General features: G+C 39.3%; 2 protein-coding genes across 2 annotated transcripts; both read right to left on the bottom strand.

The window, feature by feature from the left end:
• Window positions 1-3,418: 3,418 nt before the first annotated feature.
• LOC118933129 (olfactory receptor 688-like) lies at window positions 3,419-4,399 on the bottom strand. Its single transcript, XM_036927104.2, has one exon. It carries the CDS (start codon window positions 4,397-4,399, stop codon window positions 3,419-3,421), a length of 981 nt encoding a protein of 326 aa, XP_036782999.2.
• Window positions 4,400-13,682: 9,283 nt separating this feature from the next.
• LOC118933130 (olfactory receptor 688-like) lies at window positions 13,683-14,568 on the bottom strand. Its single transcript, XM_036927105.1, is given in 2 exon segments — window positions 13,683-13,766; window positions 13,768-14,568. Coding segments are annotated over 2 exon segments (885 nt in total).
• Between the last annotated feature and the right edge of the window lie 7,804 nt (window positions 14,569-22,372).

Genomic DNA, 22,372 nt, shown 5'->3' with positions numbered 1-22,372 from the left:
TGTGGGGGTGAGGACCCAGGTGGAGCCTGAGTACTGTCCCCCAGGAAGTCTTGCAGGTACACAGGCTGGACATGGGGCTTTGCCTCCAGCTTCTGTGTCCTGGACCTCAGTGGCTTGAACTGCTGCTCTGGCTTTAGTTGTTGCCACAGTTCTAATAAGATCCTCTTGAGCTGTCCATCAAGTTTTTCTTTCACTATCCCGGTTTTTATCAAATCAACCCACATCTGGGTCCTTGAGACCTTCATGGGGCCTTTTGCACCTCTCCTTTCAGTTGTAGCCTGTACTTCCTTCTGTGCCCTTATTGTTTCAACCTCCTCCAGATCTGCTGAAGTACGAGTAGCTTCTCTTATGGGCTGCCCTATCGGGGGGGCAGGATTAGTCACGAAGGACCAAAAGGGAGATGGGGGAGCTGTATGAAGCAGCAGATTTCTCATTCCTACAATGAATACCTCCTCATTGGGGCCCTGGGGGTCCATATTATATATGATATTTTTCATACCCAATTCTCGCAGTACCGGTTGGAGCTCTGCATACATTTTCCAACTACTGGGTAAATGTGGTAAATCACCCTGATTAGGCCAAACTACCCTGATGGCAGCTGTCAGCCATTCTAGGAGGGTTTGATTCCATTAGGTGTGACAGGCACTTTGCAACCACTGCCAGAGAGAAGGGTGAGCCATCAGGGATGCCAGTGTACTCATTTCAGAACCTGACATAACAATGTTTTTCACCCCCATATCCCAGAGATGTAAAAGCCATGTAGGCAGAGGCTCTGATGGCTTCTGCCTATACTGGATGCTCATGTCCACCAGCTCATCCTGGGTATAGGGGTGGAGCACAGAGTGCTTCACAACCTGGGGAGGGGGTGGCTCCTTCCCCTCAGGAACCCGCGGTTGTTGTGTTTTTACCTTCTTCATTACAACTGGGTGGGCCTTTAATACGGGAGAGGCTGGTGCCTCGGGTGATGGCCTTGGCAGCTGATTGGCCCTCGGCCCCACTCCCTCATCCTCTCCTGACACCTCGTCTACCATCTCTCCAGCTGAAGGTACTGCTCTTTCCTCCCCGTCCCCCACGACTTTCTGCAAAGCAGACTCTCCTGCTGTCTCCCCCTTGCTGCTGCTAAGGAATTTTCCAGGAGGGTGACCCATCCTCTCAATAACTGTCTCTTTTCCTTAAGGGCATCCCATAGGTCATCACCCAGCTCCTCCAAGCGGTGCTGAGTGTGTGTCTCTCTCCTGCTGAAGTCTCTCTCTCTCCTCAGTAACCCTCTCTCTCTCCTCCATAACACTTTCCACTATCTCCACGAAAAAAGATACTACAATGCCAGCGGCTGCACAGCCAAGGGCCTCTGAGCACTTTTCTATCTGACGGAGGACTAAATCTGCAGCTTCCGGTGTCTCCACTCTTCCCCAGTTCTAGGGAACACCCCTCCCCTCTAGGAGACGCTTTACTCTAGATCAATTCTCCACTAGGGACTCCCAAATTGGAAGCCCCTCATATAGGGGGTTCCCAAATGAAGCTGCACTCTCTACCACTGCAGCCACTGGGGCCTCTCCACCATCCTTAGAGGCAGCCTGCCCAAGGGTCGCACCCATGTAGACAGATTTGGGTTCAGAGATCCTGCCGACTACCCCAGATGTAACTCTAGGGGGAAAATCCTGGTGCAAAATACCTCTAAAACTGAAATTAGTCAAAGGGAGATATGAAGTTAAGAAACCCTTTTATTTCTTACAAGCAGTGGTCCCATCTCTCTCTCTTGACTGGGCTGCAGCAGAAGAGAGCTCCACCCAACCTCTCCAGTCCAGATACATCCTAGTAAGCCCTTGTAATTACCTATTGATATGTAGATGCCCTAATTCTCTCCACCCTTTGGAAACACCTATTGATATGCAGATGAACTAAAGCCAGGCAAGAGATTCTGTAAATATTGCAATTTTACCCACAGCATAGCATGGAGGTTATAGCTAGAAATGCTATACTGTATACTTGAAAGTTGCTAAGAAAGTAGATCTTATATGTTCCCACCACAAAAAAAGAAATAATTATGTGACATGATGGAGGTGTCAGGTAACGTTATGGTGGTAGTCATTTTGGAATATATAAGCATGTCAGATCCACCCGTTGTACACCTTAAACTTATGCAATGTTACATGTCAACCATATCTTCACAAAGCTGGGAAAAGAAACTTGGAGAGCCATCAGTAGAATCATTCAATCTGCAACATCATTTTTACTTTTTCTGTGTGAATAGCAAATAATATTTTATTGTGTTAAGTAACTGAAAAATTGAAGTATTCTCACTAATGTAGTCATTGAATTAGCCTGATTCTCAGGATTTCTGAATGCCAAGAAGCATATTTAAATAACAGGGTTTTGTGAAGGTTAAATGAGATTGTGTTGGGGGCAACTTTTAAGCTGCTAAGTACTCTGTATAGGGTGTTACTATTGTTCTTATGCAATTTATGGGAATATGGAAGTTACTGGGTTAATCTGATTGTCTTCCTCCTTCCCCTACACTTTGCAGTCTGAAATTGCTGATCACTGGTGGGAGACTTAGCCTAACCTGATGTAGGTCTCTACACACAGCTCTTAAGCTCATCCATCCCCGTTTAAGGGCTATATCACTTGTGGCTCTACTGTGGGGTTTCAGCCTCTGTGTCTTGCCTTGTATTAGACCACTCTGCTGATCACTTCATAGTTCTGAAAATCGGCTGCCTTCACTGTTAGACAAGCATCTGGCAACATTAAAAAAAATAACAATTCACATACTATAAATGTATGCTTTTAAAGTTTTAATTCAATGGTTTTTAGTATATTCATATATAAAAGTATCACCATTCTCTAATTCCAGAACATTTTCATCACCACAGAAAGAAATCAGTTACCCATTGGCAATCATTGCTATTCCCCCTGCGCAGCATCCCCAGCCCCTGACAAACACTAGTGTACCTCTATCTGTGTGGATTTATCATGCATATTTCAAATAAATGGAATTGTACAATATATGACCTTTTATGTCTGGTTTCTTTCAATTAGCATAATGTTTTAAAGGTCTGTCTATGTTGTAGCATGTTTCAGTACTTCATTCCTTTTTATTGATGAATTATATTCCGATATATAGAAACACTGTATTTATTTATCCAATCATCTGTTGATGGATACTTGAGTAATTCCCAGGCTTTTGCAACTGTTCAATGTAAATTTCCCTCATTAAAAACAATTACTCTTAGGAACTACTTCTCATATTTGTTTTAATTTGAAATATTTTTATTTCAAGAGAGCATGAATTTTTTTTCACATGTTAGCAAACAAATTATATTTCCTAATGACAGAAGGAAATTGGATTACAACTTGGGTCTGTTGGGTCTCAAAACCTGTGCTCGTTTGCAGTCTCACATATCTCAATCTTTAAGTTGTGTCACTTCTGAGACACGTTCCCATCTAACCCAAGCACCCTCTGGAAGCCGATTCTGAGTTCCTGGGCCCTGAGAGCATACACCATGGGGTTAAGGGCTGGGGGGATGACAATGTTAAGCACATTAAGAAGAACAGGGAAGATTGGAACTGCTTTTCCTGCCAAGTGAGCGATAGACACTACAATAATGGTTGTGTAGAAAAAGAAGATGAGAATGAGATGGGAACTGCAGGTGCTCAGAGCCTTGACTATTGCCTCAGCAGAGTTCAGTCTCAGCACAGAGCGAAAGATCAGAACATAGGAGACAAAGACTAGAGCCATGTCACTTCCGCCAATGACCCAGGCCAAGGCCAGCTGATAAAACCTATTAATGGTGGTGTCATCACAGGCCAGACCGGTGACCCCTGGATTAGAGCACATGCAGTGTTCAATTTCATTGTTGGAGCAGTAGTGTCTCTGGGAAGCCAGTATAGGCACTGGGATGGTCAACAGGACATTCCTGAGCACCATGAATACTATGGATTTGACCACAAAACCATCAGTAACTATGGAGGAGTATTGAAGTGGGTGGCAGATGGCTACATATCTATCCACAGCCATGCAGAGGAAGATGCCCGACTCCATGCTAATAAAACAGTGAACAGCATAGATTTGGGCAAAGCACTCAGGGAGGCTGATGGCTTTGGCGTCAAACCAGAAGATTGCCAGAATCTTGGGCATGATAGTAGTAGCCAAGCCAATGTCCACTCCAGCCAGGATACTAAGAAACTGATACATGGGCTGGTGCAGGTTAAGCTCATGGTGAATGGTAATCACGATGAGGAGATTGGCACCAAGAGCTAAGAGGTAGAGCAGAGCCAGGGGCAGGGAGAGCCAGTGCTGCCACTCATGAATGCCTGGGAGCCCCAGGAGGAGGAACTTAGACACTTGAAGTCTTGAGCTGTTGGTTGCACTCTGGGAGCTTTCCATATCTTGGAGCTTCATAATCCTTAGTGTGTCTGTCTGTAGGTAAAGGGAAACAAGAAAGAAGCTTGGTTACATTGTGATTGGTTAATCAGTGAGATTCAGATTTAATTTAAAAATGTAAGAGTCACTCATAGTCTCTTTGATGGTGATATTCCCCATGTCTTCTTTGTCTCTGGAAAATGTTTAGCAAAGAACAACTGAGATGGCCAAAGGTCCCAAAAGGAAGATTACAGAAAAAACAGGGTCAGACGGGAGTCAGTTACTGGTTTCATGTCATTCAATGGAGCCAGAGGACATGGACACAAAGCAGAAGACACAGTCATGATCAAAAATGTGATTTCTCAGGAGGTAAATATCAAGGACAGAATAGATATATTCCTCCTTGGAAGTCTTCTGGGGAAGAACAAGATGTCAAAATAGAATTATCATGATGGTTTGTTTTGGATAGGTTTTAGATGTTTTCACAAAAACACCTTTGAAAGGCCTTTTTCAAATTTGAGGAAATTGAGGTTCATAGAAGTTAAATGATTTGTCCAAGATTAGAGTTTTAAATGATAAATGAGATGGGGCTAAAATCTTAGTATTTTTAATTTAGTTGCTCTTTATTTTTTGTTAAACTACTGCTGATGGCTTAATATAAATGGTTGAGTTATAACCTTTCCCCCCTTCTGATTACAAAAATTAAATTCAAAACATATTAAAACCAATATTTTCAATTTGATTTTTAATACTGAAACATGTAAGATGATTAAACTAGCAGTAACTTTCTTGGCACTTCTAAATTTTGGTAAGAACTTTCCCAACGGCATTATTTAAAAAATACATGATTTCCTACTTATTTCTTGAAAGAATTTTAACAGGTACTAGATTTAATTACTATAATTGCTGTAGATATTTTAACATTTACAAATTTATATATTTCTACTTAAGTGAAATCAGTGCTCACCATACACCTTTTTATGATAGTACCTCCCCATTTGTGAGATCTTTATTTTGATTCAAGTCTTGCATAGCTATAAAACATTTTCAAGTTATTTTATCAGAAAAGGGAAAATGGGCAATATGTCTTGAATAAATTAGAAAATCAGCTTCAATTCAGAACTTATTACTATTCATTTAGCATTACTTTTTTTCTCTACTATTTTTAATAGTTCATTGCAAAAATATAACTCATCTTAGATTTTGGTCTGTTGTTTAAATAATATATTTATATTATTTTGTTTTTCTTCAAATAGTAAAACAGTAGTTTTATTTTCTTCCCTCATTGTCTGTTGAGGTATATAGTAAGTTCTTATGTGTTCTGGGTCTAATTTATTCTGCTCCATTTTCCTATCTGTGCACTGTGAAGAGAGTACAATAGTGAGTAAAACATTTTTAGGTCTATGAGATTTAACACACATAGCTCTTTTTCCTACTTAATATTTTACATTAAAATTTTGAAGCTCTTTTCAATGTTTAGACTGTCAGGGACATCTTAAATTCTTTTGTTGGTTTCCAAAACATGCAAATTTAATTGGGATCCTATGAAACATGAAAATTACCTTGTAAAAATTAACATCTTAAAAAATTTCTTCTTACTGAGCAATTTGATGCATATCTTACTTAAATTTTGTTTTACATCTGTCACTAAAGGGCATTTTTAGGTCTCAACATTTCTTATTCCTTTTTTTTCTTTCTTAGTAAATTTGAAGTTTTGTTAGTGGATTTTTTTCTAGAGTATATGTTCTAATTAATTGTTGCTACTCAATAGACACCTGGTTTCTATTGTCTTGATTTGGATTCACTTTATGTTCTACTGCCAATTATAAAAATTTTATAGTTGATTTTTTTCTTTTTGATTTTTCTAGTAAGACCTCATTAATGCTATAAAAATAAGTTTTGGAGCTCTCTTTTCTAGATACTGTACCTCATTTTATTTTAATGAAAATGTAAAACAATAGTGATAACAGCCAATCTTGTTTTCCTCTTTTGGTTGATTTAATAAAATTATATTCAATTTTACATTGAGAATAGTATTAGCTTTTGTGTTTTACAAATACGACATATCAACAATGTATTTTAAATACTCTAACAGTTCCAAATCATGAAAGAATTGAGCTTCATGATTCTAAAATCCTTTTAATTTAGGAATCTTTGCTTTATAACTTATTCAGGATTCACTTAACTTGGTCATTTACTCACCACATCTTTACTGAGAGCCTCCTGTGTGCCTGATGCTGTGAGAGCCCAGAGGTCTCCTGTGAACAGTCCTCTGGCTGGAGAACCCCATCATCTCTAATGCGGCCACACCAGAGTCCAGCCTCACCTCCCTGGCCTCGCCTCCACTCAGCTCTAACCCCTGGTCAGGCGAAGAGCCTGATGGAAGGTAAAGACGGGCAAGTTGAGAAATGCAAGGGTTGTGAGCCTGATTCACAGACCAGGATGGACTCCTGTGCAGGTGGACTGCCTCCGCCTCCCCCGCCAGTGTCGCTGACATGGCTGTGTACTTACTCGTGCAGAGTGGCCATGAGGTGCCCTCAAACTGGGGCTTCCTCCTGGGCTGCTGCCCCTCATTGGGCTGGGACTGCCTGTGCTTGGCCCTCTGTTGCTCACAGCACTTCTATCCCTGTCCCTACCACTCTGGGGGTTTTGGTTATAAATCACAGCCATGAAATAACTGAGTCCTGTTCTGACCTACCCGGGGCCCATCCCATGACCCCTGTGTCTCATCCAACTCCCCCGGGGCCGGTGGTTGTCTCCCTGCAGCAGGAAGGGCCCCAGTGAGTTTGGAGGCTTGGGTCAGCCCCTCCGGGAGCAGTCCTGCTCAAACCTAGTCCCCGGGGAGCCCACCCGATGGACAGCTCTGCCGGGGAAGTAACTGTTGGAAGGAGGTGTGTCCCCCTCTTTCTGGGCTTGGTTTCCTCCCCGCTCACTGTGGCAAGTGAATCAGGTCTTTTATAACGGGACGCATGAGTTCTTAAATCACTGTGCTAGGCAATACGCCATGTGAAAAACCACAGGATTTATGACAAATGGAGTTAGGAACACAGTACTCAACTCCACTAGTGACACATAAAAAAGATAGTAAACTAAGATAAACAGGAGCAGTTTTACTTAAGAGAAAGACAAATACTACCATGAGTGTAACACTTTGTAAAAGGCATGGAATTTGCTTGTGGAAGGTGGCAGAAGGGCTGCTTGTGAGAGCTTGTGAAGTGGGAGAAGGAGATTTATCTGAAATCAGCCAGAAGGCTGTGAAGTGGAAGAGGGTAGCTGGTAGATATTTGGAGTGTGTGTGTTTTGTATATTCCTGTGCAGCTCATTTTCTGTTTGATGCAGTTTTCTGCATTCATGCAGTGCTTCTAGTGGACGACATTGCACAAAGGCAAATGTGAAATTCAGTTGTTTTGTAATATGTCTCTGGTCATAGAGCAGAACCGAGTGTAGCCCCTTCCCGTGTCTGTAACAGTCTTCCTCTGTCCTGTATCATGCACCTCAATGTATGCAGCGTCCAAGGACTGCCAACTTCAGATAGCATCTCCACTGCACAAACTTCTACCCAGATCTTTCCGTGGCACTTCCCCTTGGCTCCCCTGTGTCCTCAGGGTCCGCCTCTGACTGACTCAGCATGTTGTAAGAGTCATTTGGTGTATTACCTTCATTTCCTCACCTTTCTCCTTTATGACCATCTAAAATCTGTCCTGTCATTACACTGAAACTGCTCTTGCTATGACTTCCATGCTGCCTAATTGAATGAGCACTGTAGTAGACAAGAGTTCCAAGAGGCAACAGATGGCCCATTCAAATTAGAATAACTAAAAAAATTTTTAATTGAAGTATAATTGACATGTAACATTATATAATATTCTGATGTACAACATAATGATTTTTTTTTCAGCTTATTTAAGTCTTTTATTTCTTTCAGTAACAAATTGTAGTTTTCAGTGAACAGGGTTTGTACATACTTTATTAAATTGTTCCTAAGAATTTTATAGATTAATGTTATTGTAATATTATTGTAACTAAAATATTAATTTCTGTTGTTCATTATTAATATATAGAAATGTAGTTGATTTTTTTTTTTGAGAGGGCATCTCTCATATTTATTGATCAAATGGTTGTTAACAACAATAAAATTCTGTATAGGGGACTCAATGCACAATCATTAATCAACCCCAAGCCTAATTCTCAACAGTCTCCAATCTTCTGAAGCATAATGAACAGGTTCTTACATGGTGAACAAGTTCTTACATAGTGAATAAGTTCTTACATGGTGAACAGTGCAAGGACAGTCATCACAGAAACTTTCAGTTTTGATCACGCATCATGAACTATAAACAATAAGGTCAAATATGATTATTTGTTTGATTTTTATACTTGATTTGTATATGAATCCCACATTTCTCCCTTATTATTATTATTATTATTTTTAATAAAATGCTGAAGTGGTAGGTAGATGCAAGATAAAGGTAGAAAACATAGTTTAGTGTTGTAAGAGGGTAAATGTAGATGATCCGGTGTGTGCCTATAGACTAAGTATTAATCCAAGCTAGACAAGGGCAACAAAACATCCACGGATGCAGAAGATTTCTCTCAAAACAGGGGGGGTGAGGTTCTAAGCCTCACCTCTGTTGATCCCCAATTTCTCACCTGATGGCCCCCCTGCGACTGTGCCTGTCTTAGGTTGTTCCTCCCTTGAGGAATCTTACTCGTCTCTGGCTAACCAGTCATCTTCCGGGGCCATACAGGGAAATGTAAAGTTGGTAAGTGAGAGAGAAGAAATATTCTTTGAAAAGGTTAGCTTTTTACTTCTTTGCATATTTATGCCCTGTGGCTTCTTTGCCCAGCATTTGTCTTGAGGTATCTTTACCACTTGGAAGAATTATGGTACTTGGTAATTTCTATATGAGGCATGAATTCTACTTCAGGGTTGTAATTAGGAAAGAAGAAAAGCTATAGAAGTAGCAGACGGAAGAAAACATGGGAAGATTGATTATTTCTTTCACATATCTTCTTGTAGAGTAACATAAGCATGTATAGATTTTAAACTACTAATTAAATTGCATATACACATTAACATAATAGGAATACAGCTACATAACAAAAGCAGACCTACAATTAATTACCAGCCATATCCAGTGAAACCAAGAAAACCAGTTAGGCACCCTAGGCATTTGTGAAAACTTATCAGTGATATGATGGATATTGTCTAACTGAATTTGAATAGTTTGAGAAAAATCAGACAAATTAAAACAACACATTCCTGGGAACTGTTCACATCCCATATGTTCTTTTAACAGTAGATAGTCTAAAGTTGCACGATTTTGGAGCACTGCAACTTGCACTTCTCCTAATTCTTGGTTGAGTTCCAACAGTATAGATCCAGTCAAATTTGTTGTTTTACTGTATGCACAGGCCAGCTTAGATATCTCCTTCTTCATTCCAATGGCAAGTCCAGGAACCAGTGGGATGAATGCAGCTACAACTGCAATAGCGCCAGGATCTTTGTTGAAGTTTTTTGATGATCATCTTCTGGAATGACTCTTCCAGAGGATGTTGATGTTGGAAGTTCTTCTTCATATCATATCTTAATTCGTTTTCTGGGTAGCCAAATTAGGCTTTGATCCTCTGTATAAACACAAACAAACCCTTTGCCCACACTTTGATATGACCTTCATACCATTGTGAAGAACTTATTGGAGATCACCACACAGGAACTGCTTTTTTTTTTTTAAGAGAAAGGAATATTATCAGAAAAATGTACTTCCATAGCTGAACATCTGACACCCTCTAAATGATCAAAATTAAGGATAACAACATAATGATTTGACATCTGTATATAACATGAAATGATGACCACAACAAATCTAGGTAACATCCATCACCGTACATTTTATAAAAAGCTTTTTTCATGTAATATGGACTTGTAAGAGTTACTTTTAGCAACTTTCAAATATGCAACACAGTATTATTAAGTATAGTCACCATGCTATACATTATATCTCCATGACTTATTTTATAACTGGAAATGTGGACCTTTTTGACCCTTTCACCCATTTTGCTCATTCTCTACCCCACCTGGGACAACCATCAATTTGTTCTGTTATCAATGAGCTATGTTTTTTTAAAAAATTCTGCATGTAAGTGAGATCATATGGTATTTATCTTTCTCTGTCAGATTTGTTTCACTTAGGATAATGCCCCCAAGTTCCATCCCTGTTGTCCCAAATGGAAAGATTGAATTCTTTTTCTTTATGGCTGAGTAATATTCCATTGCTTATATATACCATATCTGCTTTATGCACTCATCCATCATTGACCGCTTATGTTATTTCTGTGTCTTGGCTACTATAAATAATGCTGCAATGATCATGGCAATCCATGTTTTTTTGTGAATTAGTGTTTTTGTTCTTTCAGATAATTTTCTAGAAGTGGATTCCTGAACCATATGGTTGTTCTATTTTTAATTTTTTGAGGAACCATTGTACTCTTTTTAATTGTGGCTGAACCATTTTTGTTCCCACTACCAGGCATGAGGGTTCTCCTTTCTCCATATCCTTGCCAACATTTATTTTTCAAATTAGCATAATATGAGAAAGGTTTACTTACAGAGAAACTATGTATAAGGCTGTAGTCAGGAAGAGATCCTAACTGATAGTGCAGTTACCTAGAGCTAGTGACCGGGCTGTCACCACCTCCAAGGTGAGGGACTAAGCACTGGAATTCTGCAGTAGAGAACTGGCATAAAGAAGGTTACCTTGAGAGGAGTTTTGTGATTGATTTTATTGAGTTTATTCTATCCTTTTAGATGTGAGTTGGCTTACTGACTTTAATGCAACTCTTTTATGTTGACTTTGCTCAAACGGCTGGTTGTATCTGGTGTTAGAAAAAAACTGCCCTGGGCAGGGTAAGCAAATGGAAGTTGATTTTATTCCAATACTGTTGCTGCAGGGGGTAAGAGAGCACAGACCAAGCCTGGATACCCTGTTCTGCTAAAACATAAGATGGGGATGGGCTGGGGTAAGGTGTCAGGTAGAAGGCATTTAAGCCCCGAGGTGAGCTTAGTGGAACAGGACTGGGGGACTTTAGTGGAACGCTGATCAATGTGATGTGTCAAACACATTGAGTTATTCCTGAGATTGGATATGTTGTTGTCTGATTAGTTATAGTCCGGTTCTAGCACTTCTGACATGCAAAGCACTTTGAATCATCACTCCTGTCCTTACAACACAAAAAGCTGGAGAAAAGAAACTTAATGACTTCTCTTGGACCCATCAGAAAATTGACATTTCAGGGCATATGCCACCCCAAATTACGGGGAGACAGGTGAATCCAGAGAATCTGGTACTTGGAACGGAAACTGCTGGAGCCACGAGTTGGTGAGAAGACTTCAAAGGTAATTTTGACATTTCCTGGAGGATGAGTGTGGACTAGCATGCGAATGAAAAACACTTGGGATGTCAGTTTCAGGGAGGCCCCCGTTTAATATCTAGTAGGTTCTCGCAGTCATGATCCAAAGTGCACTGTGTCTGACAGGGGAAGGAGAATAGTTAATATTGTGATATAAGACCAGAGCATTCTCCATAATGGAGGTGTCCTCTCCAGGGCAAATCCATTATTAGAGCCACATCCCACCGAGGGGAAGTGGGTATTTCTTTAACTCCAGGGTGTAAGGCAGCCCTGTGGCCTCAGTTCTCTGACAGGTCCAAGAAAAGTTGTTAATTTTCCTTGATGTAAGGATAGGAATGACAATTTCTAAGCTCTCTATATATGTTGGAGTCAAAAGGAAGTGTCTGTGAGTCTTTTACACTCAGGTCTTAGCCACATAATTTTTATTAGTTTGTTGGCTTTCCAGTTTCCCTATTCCCACTTAAAGATGTTTGTCCTTCATTTCTACTTGTTCTCCCTGGGAGCCTTTGTCCGAATTATCCTGTCAGCCATTCGTAGAAGTGGAAATCCAGTCTCTCCAATGGCCAGATTAGAGAAATCCCTGTATCTTTCATTTGGGACTTATTTTTTCTCCCTGCAGTGTGAAGGGATTTCGGGGACTCAGTCCAAGCACCATGTGGAAAGAGAAGCAGGCAACTGGACCCATCTGTTCGTGCACTACTGCTTGTTAGCTGTCAATGCATCTGTCTGTGTACTTGGGATCTCTGTGAAAAACAGTTGAAAACACATGGTCCAGTTCTGCCTTTTGATAGATACAACAAAGTTCTTGCTTTGTCAAAGGAAAGATGATTCAACTCTTTGAGTTTTAATGGTTCTTAATTTTGGGCTTCCTTGTTTACTGGTCCCACTTTAGGCTTTTCTTCCCAAAGTTGCCATAATGCCATGTGATTTGTCAGGAGAGTTCTCCAGACTTACCCGCATGCCATCCTGGAGCCAGCAGTTCACTCTTGCTGATCTATACTCTGCCATTGAAATAAAAAAATTTTTTTATACCAACTTTCTTTTCTCCCTGTTTCCAAATTTATATTATTTCATCTATGTGAAAGTCTAGAGAACTTTGGTGTCCTTTTTACTGACAGTGAACCATAGGACCTCAGTGGAACTTTAAAATTCATTAGAGAAGTTCAAGTAATGTTGAATGTTAAAAAAATAGTGTTTGAAACATTCCTCATACTGTTTAATGCAAATTAACTTGAATAAGCAAAGCGTTTGTAAAGTAACAAAATAATTCACATCAGATTGTTGACATATAACTAAGAAAGTCCTAGAGTGACTGGCGGAGGATAAAAATCTGTATTTACCATTAGATAGGAAAACCATGCCAGATTTTAAATGGAATTTCTTGACAGAGGAGTGATACATATAACCTCACTTAGCTAGGTATCATTCCTACTTACTGTCATTGTAGTTTACATTGTCAAAAATTAGTAATGAGGTTGAATAGAGGAAAAAGTGAAGAGCAGCAGCTCTGGAGCCTGGCTGCCTGGGGTCTAATCGCGCTCTGCAACTTCCTTCCCATTTGACCTTGAGCAAGTTTCTCAACTTTCTTGCCTCATCTGAAAAAATGTATAAATAACAATAGTACTTGCTTCATAGGGTTGTTAGGGCAATTATATGAGTATTTGTTAAACGTTTAGGCCAGTGTCTTGCACATAGTATGTACAAAATAAGTGAATTTGAATTGATATTCCTAGCTGTTGGGAGATGTGGACTTTTAACCCATGACGGTTGGGCTCCAAAGCCTGTTGTTTTTCTACACTATCACTTATAAAGTCCTGTCATTTAAAGTTAGCTCAATTCCTGGACACATTCTCACCCAAACTGAGCACCCTCTGGAAGCCCACTCTCAGCTCCTGGGTCCTAAGTGCATACACTATGGGGTTAAGGGCTGGGGGGATGACACTGTGGAGCACATTGAGGAGAACAGGGATGAAGGGAAACCTCCTTCCTGCCAGATGGGTGACAGATACTACAATAATGGCTGTGTAGAAAAAGAGAATAAGGATGAGATGGGAGCTGCAGGTACTCAGGGCCTTAGATGTTGCTTCAGCAGAGTTCAGCCTCAGCACGGAACGAATAATCAAAGCATAGGAAGCAAAGACCAGACCCATGTCACTCCCAAACACAAACCAAGCCAAGACCAGCTGATAAAATCTGTTAACAGTGATGTCATCACAGGCCAGACTAGTGACCCCCAAGTTAGAGCACAGGCAGTGGTCAATCTCATTCCTGGAGCAGTAGTGTCGCTGGGCAGCCAGGACAGGCACTGGGATTGTCAGCAGGCCATTTCTGAGCAGCATAGACAATGTGACTTTAACCACAAAAGCCTCCGTGACTATGGAGGGGTACTGAAGGGGATAGCAAATGGCTACATATCTGTCCACAGCCATGCAGAGGAAAATGCCCGACTCCATGCACATAAAAGAGTGGATGGCATAGATCTGAGCAAAGCACTCAGGGAGGCTGATGGCTTTGTCTTTAAAGCAGAGAATGGCCAGGATCTTGGGCATGACAGTGGTGGCCAGTCCAATGTCTACTACAGCCAAGATGCCAAGGAGCTGAAACATGGGCTGGTGTAAGGTAGGCTTGTGTTGGATGGTTATCAGGATGAGGAGATTGGCACCAAGTGCTGAGAGGTAGAGCAGAGCCAGGGGCAGGGAGAGCCAGTGCTGCCATTTATGAATGCTGGGGAATCCCAGCAGGAGGAACTCAGACACTTGAAGCCTTGAGCTGTTGGTCATGTTCAGGGAGGTGTCCATAGCATGTGATATCTTCTCAGCATCTACCTGCAATACAAGAGGAAAGAAGAATAGTCTGTAATTAGCTCAGCTGAGGGTCAAAATTTGTGTTAGAGGTGTAAGATTGACTCATAATAATTCAGTCCTTTTAAAATGATGTATTCTCTACCCATCTGAAACCCAGCAAGGAACAACAGGAGAGCCAAAATAGAGTCTAAGATAAAGATCTTAGCAAAATAATAGTGAAGATTTAGTGGATTTGTTTTCTTGAAAATCTGGGTAAATATTTTATATGTGGGGTATGCAGACCCAAAACAGAAGACGTGCACATAATAAAGATCCCGAATTTTTAGGAGGTACAGTTAGAGGGCAGAGACATTTTTCTCTGTCTTGGGAATCTTCAGAAAGAGATGAAGTGGTCACAGGGAGAACCCTCACAAAGCTTCTCTTATAAACAGTGCCTATGGTTGATCAAGTTTTCTGGAAAAAACCATTTAATCTTCACCAACCAGGTGTTGTTATTCACACATGAGGACAGAAAGGTCAAATGATTGTCTAGGTAAGAATCACATAGTGAAAACACATAAGTGAGAAAGGTTTAGCATAATTTTAATCTTTTGCTTTTAAAGCCAGCATTCTTTCCATCAAATCAAAGCCAAAGAGTCAGTAACCTTTCGGAGGAGTATTTGTTTCTCTCATCATGAAAGTACTGTTAAATAAATACTTAAAGCTGTATTTTTAAATCATCAATTTTATTAATAGAAGATATAAGAAGAGAAAACTACAAATAAACTTTCAACCACTTCCAGGTTTTTGGATGGATAGCCTGGAAATACAGCAGGCATTTTATTGCACACATTTAAACTTTTTCATTTAAATAAATTCACGACTCATTCTTGGTCCTTTAACACTTGGTCCTCCTTGTTTTTACATTCTCAATTTTGTTCATTCTTGAATTGTAGAATACTTTCAAAGTTTTGTATCAAAAAGTACACAAAGGAATTATGTTTTTGGAATCCTTCAATATCTGAGAATTATTTTTGTTACCTTTATCTGTGAATAATATCCTGTCTTTTCAAATATTTAGGTGTATTTCCTTTCCAATTCTCTGCCTTTGCTTCATTTGATAGTATTAAGTGTAAGAGCAAGGCTCCATCCCTCATCTCTCTGAAGAATGAATGACCATGCCATTCATTATTATAAACATATAATACTCATACAATTGATAAATACAAATAAGAAAAATAAAACAACAGCACTTTTAGAAAGGAAAATCAGTCAAGAAAAATAACTAACTATAGACAGAAATCCCAGCAACCAAGGAATTTAACATTTCAGAATAATTTTCAGCATTTTTATTTGCAATATTTTTATGCAGATGAAGTTTCATGGAAGTAGAATTCTTCATCCTGTGCTTTCATAGATTCTACATGAACTATGATGCCTTTAAAAAAAAGTTGTATGTCTTTTTTTTTATCCGATGTAATACAGTCGTCTTTTGTTTGAAGTTGCGCTTGGTTCTGGGAATCTTGGATATGCTTTATTATTCCAGACCCCTTGGCTTCTCATTTATTCACTGACAATCTTAGAAGTCAGCCTCATTTCTGTCCTATTTTCTGATCACAGGCGTTAGTCCCTAAGAAAGTAAAGAGCTGGGAAGAGGGAGGCATTGAAGGTGAAGAATCAAACAAGAGAAGTCAACCAGGGAAGCCAAAGTTAAGGCATATAATCAAATCCAGAGATCAAGACAAAATTATGGGAACATGGAACACATCTACCTCCTCATCTCTCAGGGTACAGATCGTTGGATGGTTTACTTACTACTGCAGGCGGGACTTGGAAGAGGCTTTCAGGCGGCAGTGCCTTCTGCAGCTGCTCCTACGCTCCTGGCTTTAGCTGCCGGTGTTCAGCCTTGTGTCACTCAGTAGATCTGTGACTTTTCCTGCCAGCCCTGGAGTCTGGAGTTTTGTGGAAATTAAATCCCTGAGATGCCTGATCTTGGTATGCTGCTCTCTAGGCCCAGCCTACTCTATTCCAAGCATCCTCAGGGTCTTTTTCACATTGCAGTGGGAATAGAACCCAAGTGCTCTCGGGGAAACCACTTAATGTCTGGGAGTAGATCTACCCTAGTCCCAGGGCAGCCCAACAGGTGGACAACTTTTCCACACTCTACGATCTTCAGGGATTATTTCACCCTTGCCAGATGAACAGTGCCTCCCATTACAGGAGGGTTTTGAAGTTTCCCTATCCCCAAATACATCTTCACTCCGTATCCTTGCCAGAGATTGCCCCCGTCTATTTCCTGCTTCACGAACATTCCGGGCTTCGCCTTACGGCGTTTCTCTGTCCTCATCTCCTGTATACTTCTTATCTCCCTGCCGTTTACTTTCTATCTCAACATCATGTAGAAATTGCTTTTGCTAATGACAAAAATAGTGGGTATTTTTTAGAACTTAATATTATCTGAACCCTCTCCAATATTTGTCTGTGTTAATCAGTTCCTTTTCCTAGGACCACTTGCCTCTCTTGTCTTTCACAATACTGTATTTTTTGTATTAATCAAAGTAGAATAAAAGAGTGAACTGAACTTGTATTCAGACCCAATGCTCCTTAGTGAGAGATGCTATCTAAAATAGCACTCCCCGACTCTATCACTTTAGATACGTGACTCTCCCTGACTCTGCTTTATTTATCTCCGTGTTTTAAATCACCACATGCCCTATTATGAAGTCATTAATTTTTTTTCTTTTCTTTCTCTCACACTGAAGTGTAAGCTCCCTGAAATTGTGCTTTTTGTCATTTCTTCACTGCTCTGTCCCCTGCCCCTGGACTCGTTCCTGACACTTGGTAGGTATTTGATGACTAGTTGTCAAATAGATGAATATTGAGGAAATTTAGTAGGAGAGTAGTTTAGAGGGTAAAGTGTCATGGTAGTGTCCGAATGCAGTGACTTTTTACCCTTTTTTTCCCAATGTTGTTGTGTTTCTAGTAATTTTTGACTATTAGAATCCCTGGCAGCACTCTTTAAGTAACAAAGAGGTAAATGGGAGTTTTTTAAAAAGCTGATTTCAGAAGTAAAAAAAAAAAATTGAAGTCCTGTTAATAATAGTACATGGAGATAGAATACATATTTTGATCAATATGTGACACATACTTTTTGTCACAACCAAAGATACCTAATGTTTCAACAGTTTTGTTATACAGAATATTAAGTTGTTCGGGTTTTGTAATATGATGCAAAGTGAAGTGCTGCTTGCTGAAATTAAGATAGCATTGCATCAAAAATTATTGTCAAGCTATAGCCAAAGGAAAAGTCACAGATCTGACAGAACATTAGGGAAATTTGCATCCTGACTTTAAAAGAGATGGTAAGGGAAGTAGGCAGTTCTGGTTGAACAGTAATTATTTACAGTCTTAATTTTGGTTAACAAGTTTATATATTGATAAAAATGTGAAGTCACAACCCAGAAGGATTTGGGAATAATGAAGTGTTGTTCAAGATACTGAAATTTTCTGTAAAGAGAAATGGTGTGGATTTCCAAAGGAAGAATGCTGGCAAGCATTTCACAGACTTGTTCTCTACAGCTGAAATCATGAGGTATCTCATATAATCTATAAATGCCTCAGATCACCTTCCTTACTAGAATTTAGTCTGCTTTGGGGAAGAGTGTCCTCTGTGATAGTTTTCACAATCAGTTTCCCCATAGGAAATCTGGCCACTGGGTTTCTCAGTATTAGAAGAACTAAATGATAATGACAATAAAATGGAATGGAATTTAATCTATTTTTTTTTAACACAGACAATCAATTGGCGGTATGGTCTGAAATAGACCTTAGATGATTGAATAATAAAAGGAATCTCAGTATGGTGTACCACATAATGGAATATTGTAAACTCGGAAAAGGAGAATTTAAAGAGGGCCGTATTGATGGTCACCAGAAATGCCACTGTCTGAATTCAGAAGTGGACTAGAATGAACAAGTGGATGCTCCAGTCTGCTTCCTGGAGGAGTCTTCTTGGGTACCAGACATGAGTGGTCACAAGATTATTCTAGATGCTGTGATGGGCAATAGACAAATCAATCAATCAATCAGTCTAATCCATTGACTCCCTGTGAAGCTCAAAATTGTTCTGTTTGTCACCAGGGACAACCAGATACTTAAGTCCAGTACAGTTCAGTCTAACATGTAGCTAACAAGTGGATTGCATTGGCCCAGGAGGTTATTGCTAGCTACTGACTGGGACAGGAACATATTCTGGATTTTGATTTGCATATCTGGTAATGGTAGCAAATGCTTCAAATATCATCAGGGGATTAAAACAAAATATTTTAACTTGGACCCTCTGTTTATGTATCCTCATAGTAAAGGACCCATTTTATTGCCTTATGTCACCGAATCAAATTTTAAAAGGGGATTAATTTATTATCTGGAGTTATAATCCCAATTATGCAGGGGAAATTAGGTTGCTTCTATACAATGGAGACAAGTAGACTATGTTGGGAACCCAGGGTATCCTCCGAGGTGCCTCTTAGTACCTCTGTGTCCAACAGGAAAGGGAAATGGAAATGTATACCAACCAAAATAGGGCAGGATGACTGAGAATTCAGACCCTTTAGGAATGAAAGTTTTGGTTAGTCTGCTAAGTTTTGACAGAGTTGGGAAAATATGGTCATATCAGTTATGACCTTGTGAGCAATTACAGAAATTGGAACTGTAGAAGCTTTGAATATTTTCTATTTACTTTTTATATGCAAGGTTTTATTTCTATATGCTAACCTTTTTTTTTCTTATTTTAATTTTATATACAAGTTATTGGAAATTAACTTTAGAATTTAGTCTTAGGTAACAGAATATTTGATGAAACTGACTGATTTCGAGGTGTATGTAATATATCTAGCAATGCACAAAATGATTCTTGAGACTTTTCATCTTGTTACTTTGGGGAAGATGGTGAGAATTCTTTCCTTTGTATGAGGTTGTCTTTTAACATAGAGGTACCGAGTTTTATTGTTTTATGGGAGTTCAAATGTGTGTAAAAGGGTGCATATGGTGGCTGTGTAGTCAAAGGTATGAACTATGCTGGTAATCAATTTATTGTGACTAAGTTTTAAACTATTGTTTGCTCTGTGAAAATCAGTCTGGGCCCATGTCAGCTGGAATGATTCTAAACTTTGTCAGTAGAGGGCACTGGAGAGACATTGCAAAAAGAAAGTTTTGTTTATTTTTAAGTTGAGGTAAAAGTTCAAATAGCATAAAAGTCAGCATTTTAACTGCTTTAAAGTGTTTAATTTAGTGGTTTTCTATTCCATTCATGATGCTGTGCAACTATCACTTCTCATTATATAAATTTTTATCGTCCTCAAAAGCAACTCTGTACCTCTTAAACAGTCCTTCCCCATCTTCCCGTTCCTTTAGCCAATGGCAATCACTTATTTGCTTTCTGTCCTTTTGGATTTGCCTATTTTGAACAGTTTTTATAGATGGAATCATACAGTATGAGTCTTCTCATCAGTTGATGCATATATGGATTGTTTTTATCTTTTGGCTATTATGAATAATGATGTTATGGACGTTTATGTATCAATTTTTGTGTGGACATATGTTTTCAGTTCTCCGGGTATGTAATTAAGAGTGGAATTCTTGGGTTATATGGTAATTCTTGCTTAATCACCTGAGGAGCTGCCACGCTGTTTTATAAAACAGCTGTACCAGTTTACATTCCCACCAGCAGAGTGTGAACATTTTACTTTCTCCATATCTTTAACACTTACTGTGTTTTTGATTATAGCCTGCATAGTGGGTGTGAGCTGGTATCCCTTTGTGGTTTTGATCTGTATTGTCCTGATGACCAGTTACGCTGAGCATCTTTCAGTGTGCTTATTGAGCATATGCATGTCTTTTTTGAAAAAATGTCTGAAGTTTTCTTAAGTTTGGCTTTTTTATTTGATTGGGTTGTCTTTTTAGTAACATTGCCTAGTAAGCACTCTCTGTATATATTCTAGATCAAATTGCTTATCATACATATGACATGAAGAGATTTTCTTCCACTCTGTGGGTTGACTTTTTTCTTTTTTGATAATATCTTTGGAAGTGCAAACATTTTTAAATTTGGCATAGTCAAATTTAACTTTTTTCCTTTTGTCTTGTATGCTTTTGGTATCATATCTAAGAAGACTTTGCCTTTATGAACCAAGGTCACAAAGGTTTACTACTGTACTTTCTCCTTAGAGGTTTATAGTTTTAGTAATTATATTTAGGTCTATAACCCTTCTTGATTTAAATTCTATATATCGTATGAGGAAGGGATCCAGTTTCATTAATTTTTTTTCATGTGAATATTCAGTTGTCCTGGCACCACTTGTTGAAAAAATTATTCTATCCTAATTGAATGATCTTAGCACCCTTGTCAAAAATCAACTGATCATAGACATATGGGTTTATTTTTGAACTCTCAATTCTAGTTCATTGATCTATGTATCTATACTCGTGTCAGCACTGCACTGTTTTGTTATGTAGCTTTGTAGTAAATTTTGAAATAAGGAAGTGTAAGTTCTCCAACAGTTTTTTTTTTTTTTAAGATTGTTTTGGCTACTTAGGGTCCCTTATACTTCCTTAGGAATTTTAAGATCAGCTTGTCTATTTCTGCAAAACAGGCTGTTGATATTTTATTATGACAGAGATTGCACTGAATTTGTAGATCAGTTTGGGAAATACTGTCATCTGAACAAATATTGAGTCTTCCAATCAATGATACTGTCATCTGAACAAATATTAAGTCTTCCAATCCATGAGCACAGTATTAAGAGCTCAAATGAGCTGGAGAGAGAGAGCTGAACTTCCAGGTGTTGTAGTAGTTGAATAAATTAAAAAGCCAAACATGAAAATAACAGTGAAGGCTTTAATCACTAACTTCCATTGTAGAAGCAAGAGGCTAAACCTGGAGAAGGTGCTGATCCCCTCATGTCCATTTACCACCATGTAATAGTAAACCCATCCAGATTCAAGTAGGTCAGCACAGATTCTGGGCTGCAGGAGCCCAGAACAGAAGGCCCCTATTTTATGTAGTTTATGGTTGTTGAGAAAAGGGAAAGAGAGAAGAGAAGGGGCTAGGAGGGGAAAAGGACTGAGTAAGGTTCCTGAGGAAGGCCTTTACCAAAGACCCCAGATAGAGAGGCTCTGGAACGTAGCTGCCTTGGCTAGAGACACAGGTGTGTGTAAGAACATGCCTGCCCCCGAGGCCTGAGTCTCTGCCTGCAACTCCCTCGAGAGGCTGCAGTACACACTGCCTGTGCACCAAATCTGGGGTGAGGAGGCAGCTTTCCCCCACAAGATCTGCCAGATAAAGCCTTTTAATTGCTTATGATTCAGGGTAAAAAGTCACACACGTGTTTTGGGCCAGGAGCTGGACTTTTCACACAGATGTCTTCCTATTGACTTAGGTCTTTGTTAATTTCTATCAAAAAAAAATTTTTTTTTTTGGTGGTCAGTATACAAGTCTTGCAGCTCCATGTTTAAATTTATCCATAAGTATTTTATTCTTTTTGATACTATGATAAATGAAAACACTTCTTAATTCCAATTTGGGATTATTCATTGCTAGTGTATAGAAAAATGCAACTTAGTTTTGTATGTTCACCTTGTATCCTGCAACCTTGTGAATTTGATTATTAGCTGTAATGGTTCTTTTGTGGATTCCTTAGCATTTTCTGCATATACAGTCTTCTCATTTGCAAATAGAGTTTTACTTCTTCCTTTACAATCTGGATGCCTTTTACTTCTTTTTATTGCCTAAGTGCTAGAACTTCCAGTACAGTGTTGAATA

Source organism: Manis pentadactyla, chromosome 9, assembly GCF_030020395.1.
Source record: "Manis pentadactyla isolate mManPen7 chromosome 9, mManPen7.hap1, whole genome shotgun sequence".
Lineage (NCBI taxonomy): Eukaryota > Metazoa > Chordata > Mammalia > Pholidota > Manidae > Manis > Manis pentadactyla.
The sequence above is the reverse complement of the archived record's forward strand: the minus strand, read 5'-3'. Positions and strand labels throughout refer to the sequence as shown.